The sequence below is a fragment of the Portunus trituberculatus genome, chromosome 17 (genome assembly GCF_017591435.1).
Source record: "Portunus trituberculatus isolate SZX2019 chromosome 17, ASM1759143v1, whole genome shotgun sequence".
NCBI lineage: Eukaryota > Metazoa > Arthropoda > Malacostraca > Decapoda > Portunidae > Portunus > Portunus trituberculatus.
Genome location: NC_059271.1, coordinates 17,217,183 through 17,237,078, shown reverse-complemented (window position 1 = coordinate 17,237,078; position 19,896 = coordinate 17,217,183). Strand labels below are relative to the sequence as shown.

General features: G+C 39.5%; 1 protein-coding gene across 1 annotated transcript in view; it reads left to right on the top strand.

The window, feature by feature from the left end:
* Positions 1-17,981, top strand: part of LOC123504874 (sperm receptor for egg jelly-like) — a 31,988-nt gene extending 14,007 nt beyond the window's left edge. Inside the window, exons 8-11 of the mRNA XM_045255780.1 lie at positions 16,301-16,420; positions 16,785-16,984; positions 17,173-17,194; positions 17,959-17,981. Of these exons, the coding sequence (XP_045111715.1) occupies positions 16,301-16,420; positions 16,785-16,984; positions 17,173-17,194; positions 17,959-17,981 (365 nt within the window). The remainder of the gene's footprint in view (positions 1-16,300; positions 16,421-16,784; positions 16,985-17,172; positions 17,195-17,958) is intronic.
* The last annotated feature ends 1,915 nt before the right edge of the window (positions 17,982-19,896 follow it).

Below are 19,896 nucleotides of genomic sequence, written 5' to 3'. Positions count from 1 at the left end.
AATGTAAACAAAGGGCGCATCATTGTACCACATACAAAACTTGTGTACCACATTTCCACAAGGCTTTCCATTTTATCCATTGTAGTCACGAGTTCAGGTGGTTCTTTTAGCTTGCAAGGAAGATATGATCTCACCAGCCTTCTTAATAGAGTCTGCTGACTTGAAAATGGAGTCAAGCCATGGTGGGAAGCAGTGCTATTAGTTTTCTTGCCTCTCTCGTGGCTGTGAATAATATCCAGCTACACTTCGAGAGTAAGAGACTTCCTGGTGTTCTTAGCAACGCTAGGCGACATTGCAGGGCGTTTTGGTGGCATGTACAGCGAGAGAAGATGAGCTGCTGCTGACGCTGTCATTGTTTTGAACTAAGGGAGTGAGTGGTGCTCGTTTTGTCCACGAGAGGCGTTGGTGTATTCAAAAGCCTGTCGGCTTGCGTGATACGGCGGGGCTTTCAAACTTGGAAGAAATTGCTTAGATAAAACTTTGTTAAAGCGAGTTTGGTGTTCGTTAAACGAGCAGATGGTAGTAAAAGGAAACCTTCGTTGTAGCGAAATTTCATTGTGTGAACCTTCGTTAACCGGGGGTTGCCTGTATAGGGTTTGAGTGGGGCTCATAGTGTCCTGTCTCCATGTCTTCATTTATCCAATTTTCCTTTAAAGTTAAGCACATTATGTGCTGTAACAACTTCCTCACTCAATACATTCCACTTTTCCATCATTCTATGTGGAAAACTGTATTTTCCAATATCCCTCACACACTGCCTCATCCTAATCTTTACATGTCCTCTTGTCCTTCTATTTTCTTCTGTCACCAGTACCAGGTCTTCCTTGTTTATCTTTTCAATGCCATTATCTGTCTTGTACATTGTTCTTAGGTCTCCTTGTTCTCTTTTATCTTATAAGGTTGGCAGTCCCATTTCCTTCAGCCTTTCTTCATATGTTAGGTCCTTTAGTTCCAGCACCATCTTTTTAGCTATCATCTGGATCCATTGTAATTTTCATATACAGGCAACCCCCACTTAATGAAGGGGTTACATTCCTAAAAAAAATCTTCGTTAAGCGAATCAATTATAACAAGTTTAACCCCTGACTTGAACTTTCATTAAGAGTAAACAAAGCGAGAGTGCATCATAGTATAGTGAAAGGTTTAATGAAAGTAAAAAATTATGAAATTAAACATTTAAGCAGTTTAATTTAAGTCATTATAATGTACACTAATGTATGTATGTAAATAACTTTATAATGTTGATGATCTTAAATTTATGAAGGGAGGGAGAGTGAAACGGGAAAGACACTAACCGGCAACCTGTAGAATGTAAACAAAGGGCGCATCATTGTATCACATACAAAACTTATGTACCACATTTCCACAAGGCTTTCCATTTTATCCATTGTAGAGTCACAAGTTCAGGTGGTTCTTTTAGCTTGCAAAGAAGATACGGTCTCACCAGCCTTCTTAATAGAGTCTGCTGACTTGAAAATAGTAGAGACAGTAGATGGAGTCAAGATGGTGGCGAGCAATGTTATTAGTTTTCTTGCCTCTCGTGTCTGTGAATAATATTCAGCTTCACTTCGAGAGTAAGAGACTTCATGGTCTTTTTAGCAACGCTAGGTGACATTGCAGAGTGTTTTGGTGGTAAGTTGAGTGAGGGAAGACGAGCTGCTGCTGACACTGTTTTTTAATAACATTTTTACAGATCATTCCCACAACACTAGTTAGTGACACTAGTCTATAGTTTAGGGGCTCAGTATTTTTCCTCCTTTGTATATTGGAATTATATTTAGTCTTTTCCACTCTCCTGGTACCTTCCCTTCCATTAGAGGGCTTTTGATTACACCCAAGATTGGTTCCACCATTTGTTCTCTCCTCCTCCCTCTGACTATTTCATGTCTACAATCAAAATTCTTCGTAATGATGTTTTTCATGCCCTTACTGGCCTAAACCCTCGGAAGACTTATGGACCTGATGGGGTCCCTCTTATTGTTCTCAAAAACTGTGCTTCTGTGCTTGCACCTTGCCTGGCCAAACTCTTCCAACTTTGTCTATCGACTTCTACCTTTCCTTCCTGCTGGAAGTTCGCCTACATTCAGCCTGTTCCTAAAAAGGGTGACCGTTCTAACCTCTCAAACTACCGTCGTATAGCTTTAATCTCTTGCTTGTCTAAAGTTTTTGAATCTATCCTGAATAGGAAGATTCTCAAACATCTGTCACTTCACAATCTTCTGTCTGATCGCCAGTATGGCTTCCGTCAAGGTCGCTCTACTGGTGATCTTCTGGCTTTCCTTACTGAGTCTTGGTCATCCTCTTTAGAGATTTCGGTGAAACTTTTGCTGTTGTGTTAGACATATCAAAAGCTTTTGATAGAGTCTGGCATAAAGCTTTGATTTCAAAACTGCCCTCTTACGGCTTCTATCCTTCTCTCTGCAACTTTATCTCATGTTTCCTTTCCGACCGCTCTATTGCTGCTGTGGTAGACGGCTACTGTTCTTCTCCTAAACCTATTAATAGTGGTGTTCCTCAGGGTTCTGTCCTGTCACCCACTCTCTTTCTATTATTCATTAATGACCTTCTTAACCAAACTTCTTGCCCTATCCACTCCTACGCTGATGATACCACCCTACATCTTTCCACGTTCTTTCAGAGACGTCCAACCCTTCAGGAAATTAACAGATCACGCGGGGACACCACGGAACGCCTGACTTCCGATCTTTCTAAGATTTCCGATTGGGGCAGAGAAAATCTAGTAGTTTTCAATGCCTCAAAAACTCAATTTCTCCATCTATCAACTCGACACAACCTTGCAGACAACTATCCCCTCTTCTTCAGTGACACTCAACTGTCTTCCTCTTCCACAATGAATATCCTTGGTCAGTCCTTTGCTCAAAATCTTTACTGGAAACTTCACATCTCATCTCTTGCTAAAACAGCTTCTATGAAGTTAGGTGTTCTGAGGCGTCTCCGCCAGTTTTTCTCGCCCCTCCAACTGCTTTCGCTGTATAAGGGCCTTATCCGTCCCTGTATGGAGTACTCTTTGCATGTTTGGGGGCGTTCCAGTCACACAGCTTTGTTTGATAAGGTGGAATCGAAAGCTCTTTGTCTCATCAACTCCCCTCCTCTGACTAACTGTCTTCAGTCTCTTTCTCACCGCCGAAATGTTGCATCCCTTTCTATATTTTATCGCTATTTTCATGGTAACTGTTCTACTGATCTTGTTAACTGCATGCCTCCCCTCCTCCTGCGGCCACGCTGCACAAGGCTTTCTTCTTCCTCTCATCCTTATTCTGTCCAACTCTCTCATGCAAGAGTTAACCAGTACGGTCAATTATTCATCCCTTTCACTGGTAAACTCTGGAACTCCCTCCCTGCATCTGTATTTCCAAATTCCTACAACTTGTCTTCTTTTAAGATGGAGGTATCGAGGCATTTGCTCCCCTAATTCTGGCTGACGGTTTTGGCACTTTTTTTTACTCTTTGGAGAGCCAGCGCTCAAGTGGGCTTTTTTCTAACTTTCTTTTTTTTTGCCCTTGGCTGGCCCTCTTCCCTATGTAAAAAAAAAAAAAAAAAAAAAAAAAAAATTCTCTCAGTGTCCTTCCTGACACTGCATCTGGCCCCATTGCCTTTCTTACATTGACTTTTTCTAGTAATTCTCTAATTTCCTGTTTTTTGCACCACAATGTTTCTTAATCCTTCCTGTGTCTCCGAGCTGCTTGGCTCTATGAACTCTCCCTCTTCCTTAGGTTCTGATTTAAAGCTCTCATTCTTAAATTCACTAATTACTTCCGTTGTTTCACATATCCTATTTCCCTTAATTAAGTTAGTAATGGTGTCTTCATTTGTCATTTTTCTCATTTGCATACCCGTTTCTCTTCACATCTCTTCACCAAATTCTTCTCAAAATATCTCTCTCTCATCTTTTTCTAATATATTTGTTATGGGCCTCTTGATACTTCTTTCTGTTTACTTCATTTTGCTGCTTTCTTAATTTTTTCAAGCTGCATACTTACACCTTTTAGCTCTTGCACATATATAGCATTGTACCACGTGTATTTGCTCTTTTTTACTCTGTATTCGGGAACTTATCTCTTTGTCCCCTTATTATACTTGTCTTGGAATATTTCATACTTCTCTTGGACTGTCTTACCTTGCATACATGGTACAGTGCTTACTCAAATTTTGCGAGAAATGGGGTGGCATTGTGAGTCGCAAATTTGGAAATCACAAAATTGGAAGTATTATTCCTATGGGAAAAAATGAATATGGTGGACCCCTCGTCCATGGTCGCCTAATTTTTCAATATTTTCATAGTATTTTGCCCATATTTATATCACATATATATTGAGCCAGGTATCTTTCCATATGAATGATCACAGTGTTTGTACGATGGCTACGAGAATAAAAAATCTGTCCACCATAGATTTTACAGCTTTTTCAATTTTCTCACTGTTTTTAAACACCATTCTCACAGTTGATTCTCCCACACCAAACTCTTTGGAAATATCACAGTTCCTTTTTCCATCTCTTTTCATCTTAATTATCTCCATCTCCTCCAAAGTTAGCCTAATGTTTTTCTTGGTTGGTGGCGCCACATTGCACAAAGTGGAGCACAAGGATTCCTCCAAATTTGCAGAGAGAACTCCGTGGAGGTGTACGTAAACAAATGGAAGGCGGAAGGGAGTGGGGCAGTGTTGCCAGATGAGCTTCGTTGAATTACAGCAGGATTTTTATGAAAACTAGCCAAAACCCACCAAACTATGATGAATATAATATAGATATGATAATAATATAGTATAATATGATAAATATGAATAAATTAATAAAATATTGCTTATATAATACAGTAATATATAATTTGCGGGAACGCTCTCTCTCCCGCCACCACTCACAATACTGGGAGAAAGGAGCAAGATGGGGAAATTTTAAAAATGGCAATTTTTGGTCCTTGGTCACAATATTGGCGTATTGCAAAATTTGAACTCGCAAAATTGGAGTAGCACTGTACCTTGGAGTACGAACAATTTGGATTACAAACAAAAAAATAGTATTTTTTTTGCATTGAAGGACGAACTTTGCTTTGGAGTGCGAACAATAATAAACGCAGTCAACAGATTGCGCACAGCAATTTGTGATCAAGGGACTGCATGCTGGGGCACCACGCTGCCTCAGTGCCTCAGGAGTGTTGTTTGCAGTTGTTTGGTTGTTGTTTTGTAGTGCCGGGGAAAATAATATTAAGTTATTTTAGTTATTAAGATCATTGCCTAGCGTAGTAGCACACATGGTCACGAGACATACAGACATACGTATGGAAGACTCTAGAAGATCTGAGGGGAAGAGAGAGTATCCAGCTCATGAATTAAAAGTCTTGGGCTGGATCCAAGAAGCAGGTTGTTGTCTATGCTGGTACAAATAACCTCCATACCATCCTCCTGCTTTCATAGCAACCCTTGTCAAATGGCATCCACAAAGATTCGTTGTTGTTGGCAGTTGGAGGCTTTTAGCCTACCTAAAAGAGTCCTCATTGGCTGCCAGAGGTGATAAGTCACTACCGTGTCATCACAATGACAGGCAGCCAATCATAATGCGGCTTTATGTTATCCCTTATGTAGGGCTGAAAAAATCTTATAGTATTGTTCACAAACACTGATACAGCATCACGTACCCACAGCTATTACTTAACACAGTCAGCAGTTCTCACAGTGCTTTCATCATGACTAGTGAACTCCATAATAAAGCAAGGACACAAGGAGTTGCCGACATTGAGGTTTTGATATTGGTAGAGGAGATGTAGTGTCGGGGTGTGATTTCAGGCAGGTGGTAAACCGAAATCAACACAAAAAAGAGAAATAATGTTTGAATGTTTACCAATGGTAGCAAATACAGTGAGCTGTTTACTAATTGCTTCATCTTGACCAAATTGCATGTGGAATTTTTTAATGATTTGGACCTTGCTTTGTGTAAAAAAAACTCTCCATTTGCTTTTTTTTAACATTAATGACTCACATGTCCAGTTTTATATGGGCATTAACTTATTTCTTGACCTAGCTGCTGGAATATGTTTTATTCATTTGTTCTACAATGCTAAAGGGGGATTTACACTTGGCAATTTTCGGGAGACAATATTGCTGAAACGTGCTGCTGACAATTCCAGCTGGATGCTCTCGGGAGCAAGTATGTTCACACTACTGGGGAGATGTTGCCGAGAGCATCAGCTGGCAGGACGTAAACAAACCAACAAGATGGCTCTCCGCTAGAACTTTTTTGGTCCTGATTCTTCCTCCAGTGATGAAGAGGCAGCGATGGCTGTTCTTTTTTTACATGAATTGACGATGGCAGGAAAAAGGAAACGTCTGTGGATGTGCTCGTGGCTGAAAAGACAGGAAATGAAGAGTGTATACCATATTCTTCTGGCCGAACTTCGCCTGGAAGTCTCCGAGACCCTACGACAATGGATACGCCTTTGAAAGGAACAGTATCAAGAGCTGCTACGGCTTGTGACTCCTCTTATCATGAAGGAGGATACACATCTCCTTCAGTGAATCAGCCACTCTCTGGAAAGTGTATTTTCGAAGACTAGTCTTCTTGTAAACCTTGTCTTGTGGGTCCCACAAATGTTTCACCTCCCTCACTTCAGCAAGGCCACCTCGGCCTCCCGACTCCAAATGAAGTTGTCTGCATTCATCAGGGATGCTTCTCTGGGTGCCGACATGTTTGTATATATTGCTACGAGTCGGCAATAGCGGCAATACTAGACCAACAAGGTTGGCTAGTTGCGAGTAGCGCTCCCAGTCTCAGACCGAGACCCAAAATGTTATTGGCAACACGTTTCGGCAATATTGCCTCCCGAAAATTGCCAAGTGTAAACCCCCCTTAAGAAATGGAAACATAAAGATTAGGGTGGGTTAAAATGGGTTGGTTTAGGCAGTGTTGAAAACTCATCCATTTATATATAACAATAGTTTGCTTTTGTGTACATATAGTCAGTATATAAGTGAAGCAAAATATGGGTATGAGTGAGAATTGCATACCCCACTGAGTCACTGAGTCCTCCTCTGCTAGATGAATTTCCAAAGCAAGTAATTCATGCCATGGGAAGCCGTATTTCAATAGTAATTCACTATCACTCGGTGCCATGGAGTCAAGATGATCCTATGGCATGATCGTATATGAACACAGAGACATGGTATCCATTATAGCAGGCAATAAACGAGTGGAAACATAAATATCGTGGTGAAAGCATCACATAAGCTAAAAGGGTCACAAGAAGAAGAAGCTGCCGAGTTGCCGTGAGTCCCCATCAAGTCTGTGACCAATCTCATCTCTGCTTTATCTTTGGTATTCCATGTAACATTTCACTTTACGCATTACAAAACAATCTTTTCTTGGGGGCAAGGTTTGCAAAAGGGTAATAAATATGTTGTTTTGTGAATATAAATGTATATATACAACAGTAACACCACCTCGAGAGGTGGTGTTCCTAGCAACCTGATAGCAACCTCGTTACTGTCCCTCCAAGCGTTCATGGATCCCATTTTGCGGCAGGAGATTGCTCTGACATTGTTAAAGTTTCTTGGATACAGCTTCTTAATCCTTATAGCCCATCACGCACGATCATGGCTCTTACGTTAGAGCCCGTCAGGCATGATTGTGGCGCTTTACAGAAGCTGTGCTCCTTTATGCTGCAGAGTTTGTGAATGCTTGAGGCTATCTGTCATTTATCGAGGCCTATCATTGGCCTTTTGTTTTCAAGATGGTGGACACTTATACAATCGTGTATCAGCTTTTACAAGGATATGTTTGTGGAGGTGTGAGGGTGCCAAGCATGAGGATGGTGAGAGCACTTATGGCAGTATGCTGTATTTTATCCATTTTTATGTATTTCTTGGTGAGATATAAGATATACATGTATTTCCATGGATAAATAGACAGTTCAAAAACATATTATGATGCATGACAATATTGGAATCGATATTTTTATCTCATTATTGGTTTAGATAAGAGTGCGTAGTGTTGGCTTGATGGAGTCCTCTGAGGAGGATGTGTTGATGCTTGTTTTTTACCGCAAAGAAGTGAATTTTCATATTACAATTTACTTACTTCCGTGATTTATTTTCCATAATGAATGCAGTATATCAAAGAAAAACTTACTGGCTTATATAAGAGTGTGTGGTGCTGGCTTGATGGAGTCACATGAGGAGGATGTGGTGAAGCTTGTTTCTGACCATGAGAAGTTGAATTTTCATTATATTACATTTTACTTACTTTCCTGCTTTATTTTCTTATATTTTTTATAGAGCGATACCAAAATTTTGGCTGATTCCGATACCGATACCGATACCACCTAATTGGGCCGATACCGATACTACTACCGATACCGATGGTACTACTTATAGTGATTACTGCACTGGACACCAGGATGAGTTGGTGGACAGTGAGCGTTATCAGATGGGAGGCTTTGTTTTGGGGGATGCTGTAAGTCCTTCTGAGAACGTTTGTGAAATAGGAGCAATTCTAGAAGCTTTTTGAAGCCATTTGCAAAGGCAAATTACTCAGTAATTGGAATGAATATCTTCTCAGTCTTCTGATTCTTGTCAGTTATTTTAAATTCTTACTTCTTACTCCTTTAGCAACCATTTGGTCTTGTGCATTTTCATTATTAATTTTTTTTTACGATATTTTGGCGATCAAAAATATTTTTTAAATTATTAAAATTGTAAAACAGACAAAATATTAGCAAAAGAAACTCATTTTGTTGTGTATGTTTCTCTTTAATTAAATCTGACATCCTTTGATATTAATTCATTAGACATTAGTAGACTAATTCAGAAACATGAGCTTTCACCTAATCTTTTCAATTAAATAGAAAATAGTTTAGTTTATTCTAAATTTCTAGGTTGTGGCTTATTACCACAGAAAACAGTATTCTATGACATACAGTAATCACCACGGAAACTTAATACGCCGTATTATATTAATTTGGTATCATCAATATCTTATATCGAATATATCACTAAGTAGTAAATTCCTTTTAGGTATCGGAAGTATTGGCATAAAATAAGCCGATACTGATACCGATACCGATACCCAAAAAATGGGCCGATACCGCCGATTCCGATACCGATACTGATGCATCGGTACATCTCTAATTTTATAGTTATAGCATAATAGTAGTAGTATATATAGTAATAGTATGCAAAAATAAGAAATTAGGTGAAAAATAAATTTTTTTTGGTTTTGGGAGGTGGTTTGGAATGAATTTTAATTTCTTCCATAAGAATACAAGTATTTTGATGCTTTGGAGTAAGAGCGTTTTGAAGTAAGAACAAATTTCTAAACAGATTAAGTTCGTATTCCAAGGCACCACTGTATTTTCCTTCCAATCAGTTCTACCAAAGTAATTTCTTAACCCTCCAAAATTTATCTTGGCGTGATTCAATCTTTTTTGTTTATATCCCTCATTACATTTCAAAATTCTGTGATCCTCTAAATAAATTTCTAAAACCAAATTGTCACTTTTTACCATTGAGCTATGATACTTGATGGTTGGACAACATTTTTTTTTTTTTTTTTTTTTTTTTTTTTTTGTGAACACTAAATCTAGTACAGATGGTTCTTCTTTCCCTCTATACCTTGTATAGTCCTTCAACCATTGATCCAATGTGTTTACCATGCATGGCCATTTGTAACACTTTTTTCCCCCCAACATCCAGCATAACTGTTTACATCCAATTATTTCCAATTTACATGTTTGCAGTTTATATCTCCCACAAGTAGCACTTTTCTGTCCTTTAATATATTATCCTGGCAGTTTAGCACTTCTTTTGCATTTTCTTTTGCACATCAAGCCTCCATGTATTGGTCTTTGGTGGGATATATGTTACTATGATACTCCCCCATTCTCTCCTGCTGGTCCTAAATGTTATGCTTAAAACCTCTGCCAGTCTTTTTGTAATGATGTTTTCCATGCCCTTGTTGGCCTAAACCCTTGGAAGGCTTATGGACCTGATGGGGTCCCTCCCATTGTTCTCAAAAACTGCTTCCATGCTTGCATTTTGCCTGGCCAAACTCTTTCAACTGTCTATCGACTTCTACCTTTCCTTCTTGCTAGAAATTTACCTACATTTAGCCTGTTCCTAAAAAGTGTAACTGTTCTAATCCTTCGAACTACCATCCTATAGCTTTAATTTCCTGCTTGTCTAAAGTTTTTTAATTTATCCTCAATAAGAAGATTCTTAAACATGTCACTTAACAATTTTTTATCTGATTGCCAGTATGGCTTCCGTCAAGGTCACTCTACTGGTGATCTTCTGGCGTTCCTTACTAAGTTTTGGTCATCTTCTTTTAGATTACAGTGAATATTTTGCTGTCGCTTAGACATTTCAAAAGCTTTTGATAGAGTCTATCACAAGGCATTGATTTACAAACTGCCCTCCTACAGTTTCTATCTTTCTCTCTGCAATTTTTTCTCTAAGTTTCCTTTCCAATTGTTCTATTGCTGCTGTGGTAGATGGCCACTATTCTCCTAAATCTATTAATAGTGGTTTTCCTCAGGATTCTATCCTGCCACCCACTCTCGTTCTATTATTCATTAATGATCTTACCAAACTTCTTGTCCTATCCACTCCCACACTGATGATGCCACCCTACATCTTTCCATGTCCTTTCAGAGATGACCAGCCCTTCAGGAAGTCAACAGATCATGCAGGGACACCACAGAATGCCTGACTTCTTATCTCTTTAAGATTTCTGTATGGGGAAGAGAAAACTTAATAGTTTTCAATGCTTCAAAAACCCAATTCCTCCATCTATCAACTCAACACAACTTTCCAGACAACTATCCTGTCTTCTTCAATGACACTCAACTGTCTCCCTCTTCTACACTGATCAGATTTCTACAACTGATTTAGGGTATTTTTGCACTGCTGAATCAGGAAATGGCATCCGTTTCTCTCCATCAGGTCAGGTTTTTGTGCTAAGCTGATTTGAAAAAAATATGATCTTGAGATAAAATCGATTACACTATTGTGGCATTATCAGCTGATTTTTGTCAAGACATATCATCCTAATTATGTTTTTAAGAGAAAAAAATGTTTTTCCAACAACATATATTGATTACCTGATAGAAACATCGATTACTGTAAACTGAATGGTGGGCATTGATAAAGGTAAGTACACGTAAATTGCATGTTGCTTCACCATTTTTCAAACTTCAGGGCTTGAACTTCCGTTTCTTCGAACTCCTGGAATGCTCAGCGGCAGGGAGGTCTCTCTTCAGAGTCCAGCAGTAGTCAGCCATCATGACTGCGTCCCAGCGACCCTGATACCTGGTCTCCATCTCTTTCATGTCCTGATGGAATCTCTCCCCCTGCTCATCACTCATTGAACCCAGGTTCTCAGGAAACCGGTCCATATGTGAAAATAGGTAGTGCATCTTGACGCTCATGTTGCAGCCCAGGTTTCTGAAAGCAGTCAGCATGTTGTTGACAAGTTCTGCGTAGTTTCTGGCCTTATTGTTGCCAAGAAAGTTCTTCACTACCAGAACAAATGCCTTCCACGCTTCCAGTTCCACTTCGTTCATTGAGTTTTCGAACTCTGGATCTCTGATGAGCTGACGGATCTGAGGACCGTCAAATATGCCAGCTTTCAACTTCTCCATGGTCAATCCTGGAAAAGCCTGGCACAAGTAAGTGAAGCAGTCACCATCCTTGTCCAGAGCCTTGGTAAACTGCTTGATTAAGCCGAGCTTGATGTGCAGCGGTGGGAAGAGTATTCTGTCTCTGTCCACCAGAGGATCGTTGATGACGTTACTTTCTTTGCAAGGCACCAATTCCTCCCGCACAGGCCAGTCCTTTTTCGTGTAATGCTGAGCACGGTCCCTACTATCCCACATGCACAGAAAACATGGGTACTTGGTGAAGCCAGACTGTTGTCCCAACAAAAAGTTCACCATCTTCAGGTCAACACAAATAAACCACTTATGCTGATCATAACCAATTTTCTCCAGCACATACTTCACCGCTTCATACTTCTCCTTCAGTGTAGTCGAGTGAGCCAGGGGTATAGAGGCAAATTGGTTGCCGTTGTGTAGCAAAACACATTTCAGTGATCGCTTGCTGCTGTCAATGAACAGTCTCCAATCTTTGGGTTCGTACTGTGGCACTCCAAGCTTGAGAAGTAACTGTGCAATATCTGCACAGTACACCAAGTCCTTGTCCTCAGAGAAAAAACGAAGGTACTCTTGATGCCTATTGCGGAAGAAGCTGATGCGAGCACTGTCAGAGAGGAGGTTTTTCTCCTTCAATCTGGATGCCAACAGTTCGGCAGAATCCTTTGACAAGCTGAGGTCGCGAACTAGATCATTCAACTCCTTTTGGGAAAATGGATGTGGAGCATCGTCTTCAAGAACCACTTCTTCTTCTTCTTCATGACCTTCAACACTGGATGCATCTTCGTCACTAATGTCAGAAAGTTCTCCGAAGATAGGCACTGGAATTTCATCACAATGAGCTACAGGACGACGTGCTGATTGAAGATCAGGATACTTGAGGCTGCCCGGTTCTTTCTGTTGATCCCAGTCACATCAACAGCGCAGAAGTAGCAGTCAGTGACATGGTTTGTCGGCTCCCTCCAAACCATGGGAATTCCAAAGTTCAGACTCCTCTTGCTATTGGTCCACCCACGTAGAGTCTCGGTGCATGCCTTGCACACCATGTGTGGCGCCCAAGCTTTATCCTGGTCACCAAGTTTAATACCAAAATAAGCATGGTAAGCACGCCTTACGAAACTTGTGACTGGCTTCCTATTAAGAGCAATGGTGTATTCTCCACATATGTAGCAGAAGACGTCGGGCTTATTTCGGCACGATCTTCTGGCCGAAGCCATATCATCACCTCAAAACAAAAATTGCTAAAACAGCTTCTTCAGAGTTCGTTATTTCAAGAAATACAACTTTTTGTATCACATTATCACAAAATTACAACCAGTGAAGTTAGGCATTCTGAGGTGTCTCTACCAATTTTTTTTGTCCCTCCAACTGCTAACTCTGTACAAGGGCTTTATCCGCCATTTTACCCCACCAACTGTATGGATGTGAACAAAAACGAAGAAAACGACATGTGGCTCTTAAAAACTTGATGTTGAGCAAAACCAATGGGGAGTTTCATCACACATTTTAACAGGAAACTTCACATCTCATCTCTTGCTAAAACAGTTTTATTAGGCATAAGGTGGAATTTTCTTGTCCCTCCAAAAGCTTTTCATCTCATCAGCTCCTCTCCTCTGACTGACTGTCTTCAGCCTCTTTCTCACTGCTGAAATGTTGAATCTCCTATCTTTTATTGCTATTTTCATGCCAATTGCTCTACTGATCTTGCTAACTGTATGCCTCCCCTCCTCCTGCAGCCTCATTGCACAAGGCTTTCTTCTTCCTCTCATCTCTATTCTGTCCAACTCCCAAACACAAGAATTAACCAGTACTCTCAATCATTCATACCTTTCTCTGGTAAACTCTGGAACTCCCTACCTGCCTTTGTATTTCCGTCTTCCTATGTGTTACGTTCACCGGTTAAACTGGTAAGATTGGCATCGGGGAGCTGGTGAACAATAACAATAAAAAAAAAACACTGCAGGTTCAACTGGTGAGGAAATGCAAAGGGGGCACTTTAAAAAGCTATTTTAATAACCCATAATGAAATTGACACACATAGATATAACATGAAACATGAAACACAGATATATAACATGAAACACAGGAAAATGACATACACATATACATATAACACAGAGATAAATACAACAATAAAGAACCCAACTTAATACCTAACAATAATCCTAATCCTATATGGAGGCAATGTGGAAAACACGGGATGAGGGGAAGTGATACTTATGACGTGTCGCAGTGGTGAAGTGCTGGGTGATGGTTGATCCCACGGTAGACCCAAGAGGCGTTGTGTTCACTGGTTGAGGCCTGGACCTCAACTGACTTCCAGAAAGCCAAGAGCTGGCTTAACACTTCTGGTTGAGTCGAATGGGGCCGCGTTAATCCAACTTCGGGACAGTAGCGGGGCTTCATGAAACGGTGACGTGGAGGGTTCATGAGACGGTGGCGTGGAAGGTTCACGAGACGGTGACGTGGAAGGGGAGGCGGAGAGGTGGCGAACGAGGTAACAAGCGGAGGAGGTGATGGTAGTGGAGTATGTTACGGGCGGGCCGTAACATACGACTTGACTTTTTTTAAGAAGGAGGTTTCAAGACATTTGTTCCTTAATTTTGGCTAACTTTTCACTTCTCTTTAAGGGAACCAGCACTCAAGTGGACCTTTTTTAGTATTTTGTTGCCCTTGGCTGGCTTCCCTCTTGCATAAAAAAAAAGTCTATCTCTGTATTGTACCTCCTCCACAAATATATCCTTTCAGGATATTATCAGTACTCTTCTTCCTACTTTTTCAATTTCTGTCTCTCCTCCAAACGTTATATCCCTGTTCTTTAATATTCACTTGGACATTTTTGTTTAAATTTTGTTTCTGTTAAACATATCACGTCTGGTGCATGTGTGTGACATTTATTGATGGGACCTGAAATTCTGGACATTTGAGGGACTTTCAGAAACTCCTCTGGATGCAGATTTTAACATGTGAATTCCAGAAGTATGGCAACCCTAAACTAGTAGAGCAATGAGAATGTTTCTTAATAGAAATGTATTAGTATTGTGATGGCTGGGGCAGGTAATTGAGCCAACAACAGGCCTTGCTGCCTCTGGGGCACATGTAACAACAAAAGAATTTCCCATCCTATTCACTTCTACTTTTCATTTTGTTTATCTTAATAACTAATACTTAGTGTATAATAGCTTACGGGGACCATCTGGTTGAGTTTTCAAAAATAAAAAATAGAGGTACGTGGGTAATTTTTTTTCACTGATAGATGACTATTACATAATAAATAAACCATAAATAACTGCATGAAAAATAAAAAAAATATTTTGAAAAGAATATTTTCCTCAAACTTTGTCACTGGAGGGCAGATTTATTTTGCCAGTACATATATGAAGTACAGTATGTGGTATAACAAGACTTTCCATCTCATAGAATTTTGGATTTTGGATTTTGATGGCCATTATGAATTTTTAACATTTCTTTTTAATAAAATTACATTGTGGCACAGAAAATAATTTTTTCCAAATTCTATGAGATGGAAATGTAGCAGCTTCATTGAGCTTCAAAATGATACCTCAAAACTGAAAATCCGTTGAGAAATGTGGGAGAAGATACAATTTGAATGATAAAAAAGTGAAAACTGAGAAGGCAAAAAAAACCCAGAGATGTCATTCTTATCCTCTATGACCCTGTACATAAACTTGGGTTGGATATTTCGTGTTCGTACACCACCATGTACATCATATATGTTTTTTAGGCATGTTTTCAATATTCTGTAAGGCTCATATGGCACCTGGCCACCCCTACAATGACTGTAGCTATTAGTTGCTTGAAGGCGAGGGTGTCTCCCATCTGTGCATGGTCGGTACAACTTGTAATTTCCTTTTGCATTGTTTGTTTAGACACTGTAAGAAAAAAAAAAAAAAAAAAAAAAAGTTAAATAGGCTGGATTGTGGCTTGCAAGGTGTGAAACGATGGGTGAGGTACTCAATACGTCCTTCCCCCATTGCAGTCACATGGACACTGAGATGGAAGGGGAGATGGTGTTCCTGTGTACGCCATAGTACTGGGTTGCCAGCGCCTGCCTTTCCTTACCAAAGAAACCACTGTTCATGGCTTTTTCTGTGCTTATTATCATCATTTATGGTACAGCGAGCGTGGAGGGGGGGAAGCCCTGGGCTGTGGTAGGCGTGGCAGGGGCCCTTTAAAGTTTAAATACCCCGCATATTTTAGCGTATTTCCCAAAATACTCCATCACTATGTTGCCATATGTTCGGGGATGCTCTGGTGGTGTTTTGGGGATTTTCGATATTTTTCAGATTCTTCGGTACCATGGCCACCGGACAGTCCCCTTAACCTTAATTACTGCTTAATATGACTTTACAATTTATGTACAAATCATAACACAAACCAATAACATATTGATGATATGTATGATACAGCATTAATCTTCATGTGTAATTTTTCAAGGCAAGTTCAATGTGTGTGGCAGCCTAAGCCACTTGACAATTTTCTTCAACAAGCTGGAAGATTATGCAACCTATTTGTTAGCTCACTGTCCACTTTGAGGGAACAGTCACAGTCAGATGTCACATTCATCTTAAATTTCTCTCATGTTTATATTGAAATGAAATTTCTTAGGGTGCCTTTTTGCAGTGCTTCCAACTGGGAAAAATTCAAAGGACATTGCTATTGGCAGTGAACTCTTCAGACTAAATCCAGGTGTTGAGAAGTTTAAAGTGACCCTCACAGTAACCACAGAATCAGGAATTAAAGGTGAGAAGATGGATATCCATGCATGATTTGGATGGGGTGTGTGCTCCATGGTGTAAAAAGCACTAGAAAATGTAGGGATTATTTGAAATTTAGGTTTGTTTATGCAGAACTATGAATATAAGAACCTCCTTTTCTATGATCAGAAGAGTGTGTTATGTATATATTTTCATATATCACACGACTGGTGCTTATAAAAGCTAATTGAATGTGAACAAATAGTTTCCCTTATTTTCCATGATCTTGCACTAAGCACATATCTCTATCTTTGTACAGTATTTGTTTTGAGAGGTTTCAAAATACATATCCAAAGTGATGATGCTAAGTGGTAATGAGAGTGCCTGTTTTGTGTCTTTTCATGTCTCAGGGGAGTATGTCATGACACTAGTTCTCAACAAGCCCCCAGCAGGAGGGATTTGTGAAGTGAAATTGGCTACTAGACGTGCCCTCATTGACTATTTCAAATTCACTTGCACTGGCTGGGTAGACCCTGAAGAGGCAGGAGTGGACCAATATGTCTACTTCAGTGAGTACTACTGCCCTCCTAGTCATGTCAGTATGGACATGGTGTGTGCATGTGTGTGTTGTCATTAGTTAGGTAGTTAGTTGGTGTGCATATTTACCTAGCTGTATTTACCTAGTTATATATTACAAGATTTGAGCTGAACTCATAATGACCTGTTTCCATATGTAATTTTATCCAAATTTTCCTTAAATTTGTTCACACTTTTTGCTGTTACAATCTCACCATTCAGGCTGTTACAGATGTCCACTGTCGTATGTTGAAAACTAAACTTTTTAATGTTTCTCAAACATTGACTTTTTTATGATCTACTTGTAGTATTCTCTTGTTCGTCTGTCTACATCCTCTGTCAGTGATACCAGGTCTTGTCTATCTATCTTTTTCATACAGCTCACTATCTTATATATCATTATTAGATCTCCTCTCTCCAATCTATCCTTCAAAGTTGGTAGTTCCATTTCCTTCAGTCTTTCTTCATAGGGAAGATCCTTTATTTCTGGCACCATCTTTGAAGCAGTCCTTTGGATTCTTTCTAGTTTCCTGATGTCCTTCTGCATGTATGGTGACCACACCACTGCTGCATATTCTAGTCCACTTCTTATCGTAGTGGCTATGGTCTCTTTTCATCATACTCTTACCCATGTAATTTAACACCACCCTAATATTTGATAGTGTCTTGTATATTGAAGCAAATTTATTTATTGTCTTTCTGGAGTCAGGGTGTTTTGTATAACCACTCCCAGGTATTTCTCTTCTTTCCTCTTCATTAGTATCTCTTCTCTCATTTTGTATTTCCACATAAGTCTTCTATTACATTTACCCATTTCCATCACATGACATTTCTTGGCATTAAATTCTAATTTCCATTTTTGGCTCCATTCCCATATTTTATCAATATCTCTCTGCAATTTCATACTGTCATAATTGTTCTTTATTATGTATCATCTGCAAACAAATTTATGTAGCTACTTAAGCCCTCTTGTAAATCATTAATATATATTGTACACATTTGAAACAGTGGGTGCCAGCACTGATCCTTGAGGTACACTACGTGTTACTGCTCTCCAACTTGATGGGGGTGTTTCTTATCACTGTCCTCATTTCTTTTCTTGTTAAGTAGTCCTTCATCACTGCTGCATATAAGTCTGGGTCTTATCATTGTGGTTATGATCTTGTTCATCATATTCCTATCCATGTAGTTAAATGCCACCCTGATTTTTGATAATGTCTTGTATGTTGAAGCAAATAACCCATTTATGTGTCTTTCTGCAGTCAGAGTGTCTTATATGATCTCTCCAAGATCGTTCTTTTCCTTCTTTTTCTTTATAATATCTCCCATTTTTTACTTCCACAGAGGTGTTGAATTAATTTTACTCATTTCATTCACATGACAATTTTTGGCATTAAATTCTAAGTTCCATTTTTGGGACCCTTCCCAGATTTTATCGATATCTCTCTGTAATTCTATACAATCCTTATTGTTCCTTATTATTCAGATCATCGGCTAACAAACTTAAGTATCTACTCAGGTTCTCCTGTATATCATTATTATAAATTTGAAACATAATTGGTGACACACACACACACACACACACCGCGGAGCCGTCGAGCAGAACGCACGCATTCTGAGCAGCTCGCTGAGATTACTTCAAAAGGAGTTGGACCACAGGCTTAGACGTATGTACAGGGGGAGAGGGGGCCATAGGTTCTCCTATCTCCAAAGGAAATAAGTGTTAGACCACATATAGATAATGAACAACGAGAGAGAGAGAGATGGAACCAAGTAGCGCTGCCAGGCGGAACCAAAACATACGCCGAGTGGGAACCAACGCATTATAGAAACCCCTATAGGTTTAAGAAAACTGACTGATAAGGATTTCTCTGGTTTCCGGGATGAACGAAGTAATATGAGAAGACTTGTTAATGTAGAAAGAGAATTAAGATACATGAAGGAGGTGATGACCAGTTTTATGGATAAACAAGACCGACTGCTTGCAGAAAACACAGCCCTGAAACTAAGAGTAACTGAATGTGAGAAAGTAAGTGAAATAAACCAAGAATAGAAAGAGGAGATTCTAGAAATAAGGAAACAAAATGATGTTCTTAAAACAATATGTCAAAATTATGAAAGCTCTCTAAAGAACTTGCAGGATAAAGTGCAGCACGGGATTACAGACAGGGTAGAAGGTGGTCTAGGTGATAACAAGTTGAAAGAATTAAGAAATGGATGGAAACAAGAGCAAGAAGAGGAAAAAGTCAAATTTTAAGAAGTCGTAAGGAAGCAAATTCAGGAGAACACCAAAGTCGCTGTAATAGAGATTATCAAGGAGAAGGAAGATTTAGTGCGAGATGCAGTGGACAAGAAAAAAAAAAGCTTTGTGATTTATGGGAGGAGAGAAAAAAAAATCCAAATAAATTCACAAAAGAACGTGAAGAAAGGCCAAAACAGTTATCAAACGAGTACAAGACAGCACACAAGAATTTCACCAGGAGGTAGAGGAAGTGATTAGACTGGGAAGGTACAGTGAAGGAGGAAAGAGACCAATGAAGGTCAAAATGAGATCTCAAGTGGCTGTAGAGGAAATTATGGCTAGAAAAGGGAAGCTGGCCGATGATGTCGATCACAAGGAAATATGGATAAAAAGAGATATGAACCTAGAGGAAAGGGAAAAGGAGAAAGTGCTAAGAAGTGAAGCTAAGGAAAAAAAACGAACAAAAGGACAGAGATAGAGAAGAATTTTTACTGGAGGGTTCTGGATATGAGACTAAAGAACTGGTAGCTACGGAAAAAAGAGGTCGTGGAGGAAGTAATAAATTAAGAGTGATTTATACTAACATAGATGGTTTGTTATCAAATATATTGGAAGTAAGGAATTATTTGAAAGAGAAAAAGCCAGCTGTAATGTGTATCGTTGAAACAAAACTGAAAAAAGAGGTCCATGTCAACTTTAAAGAG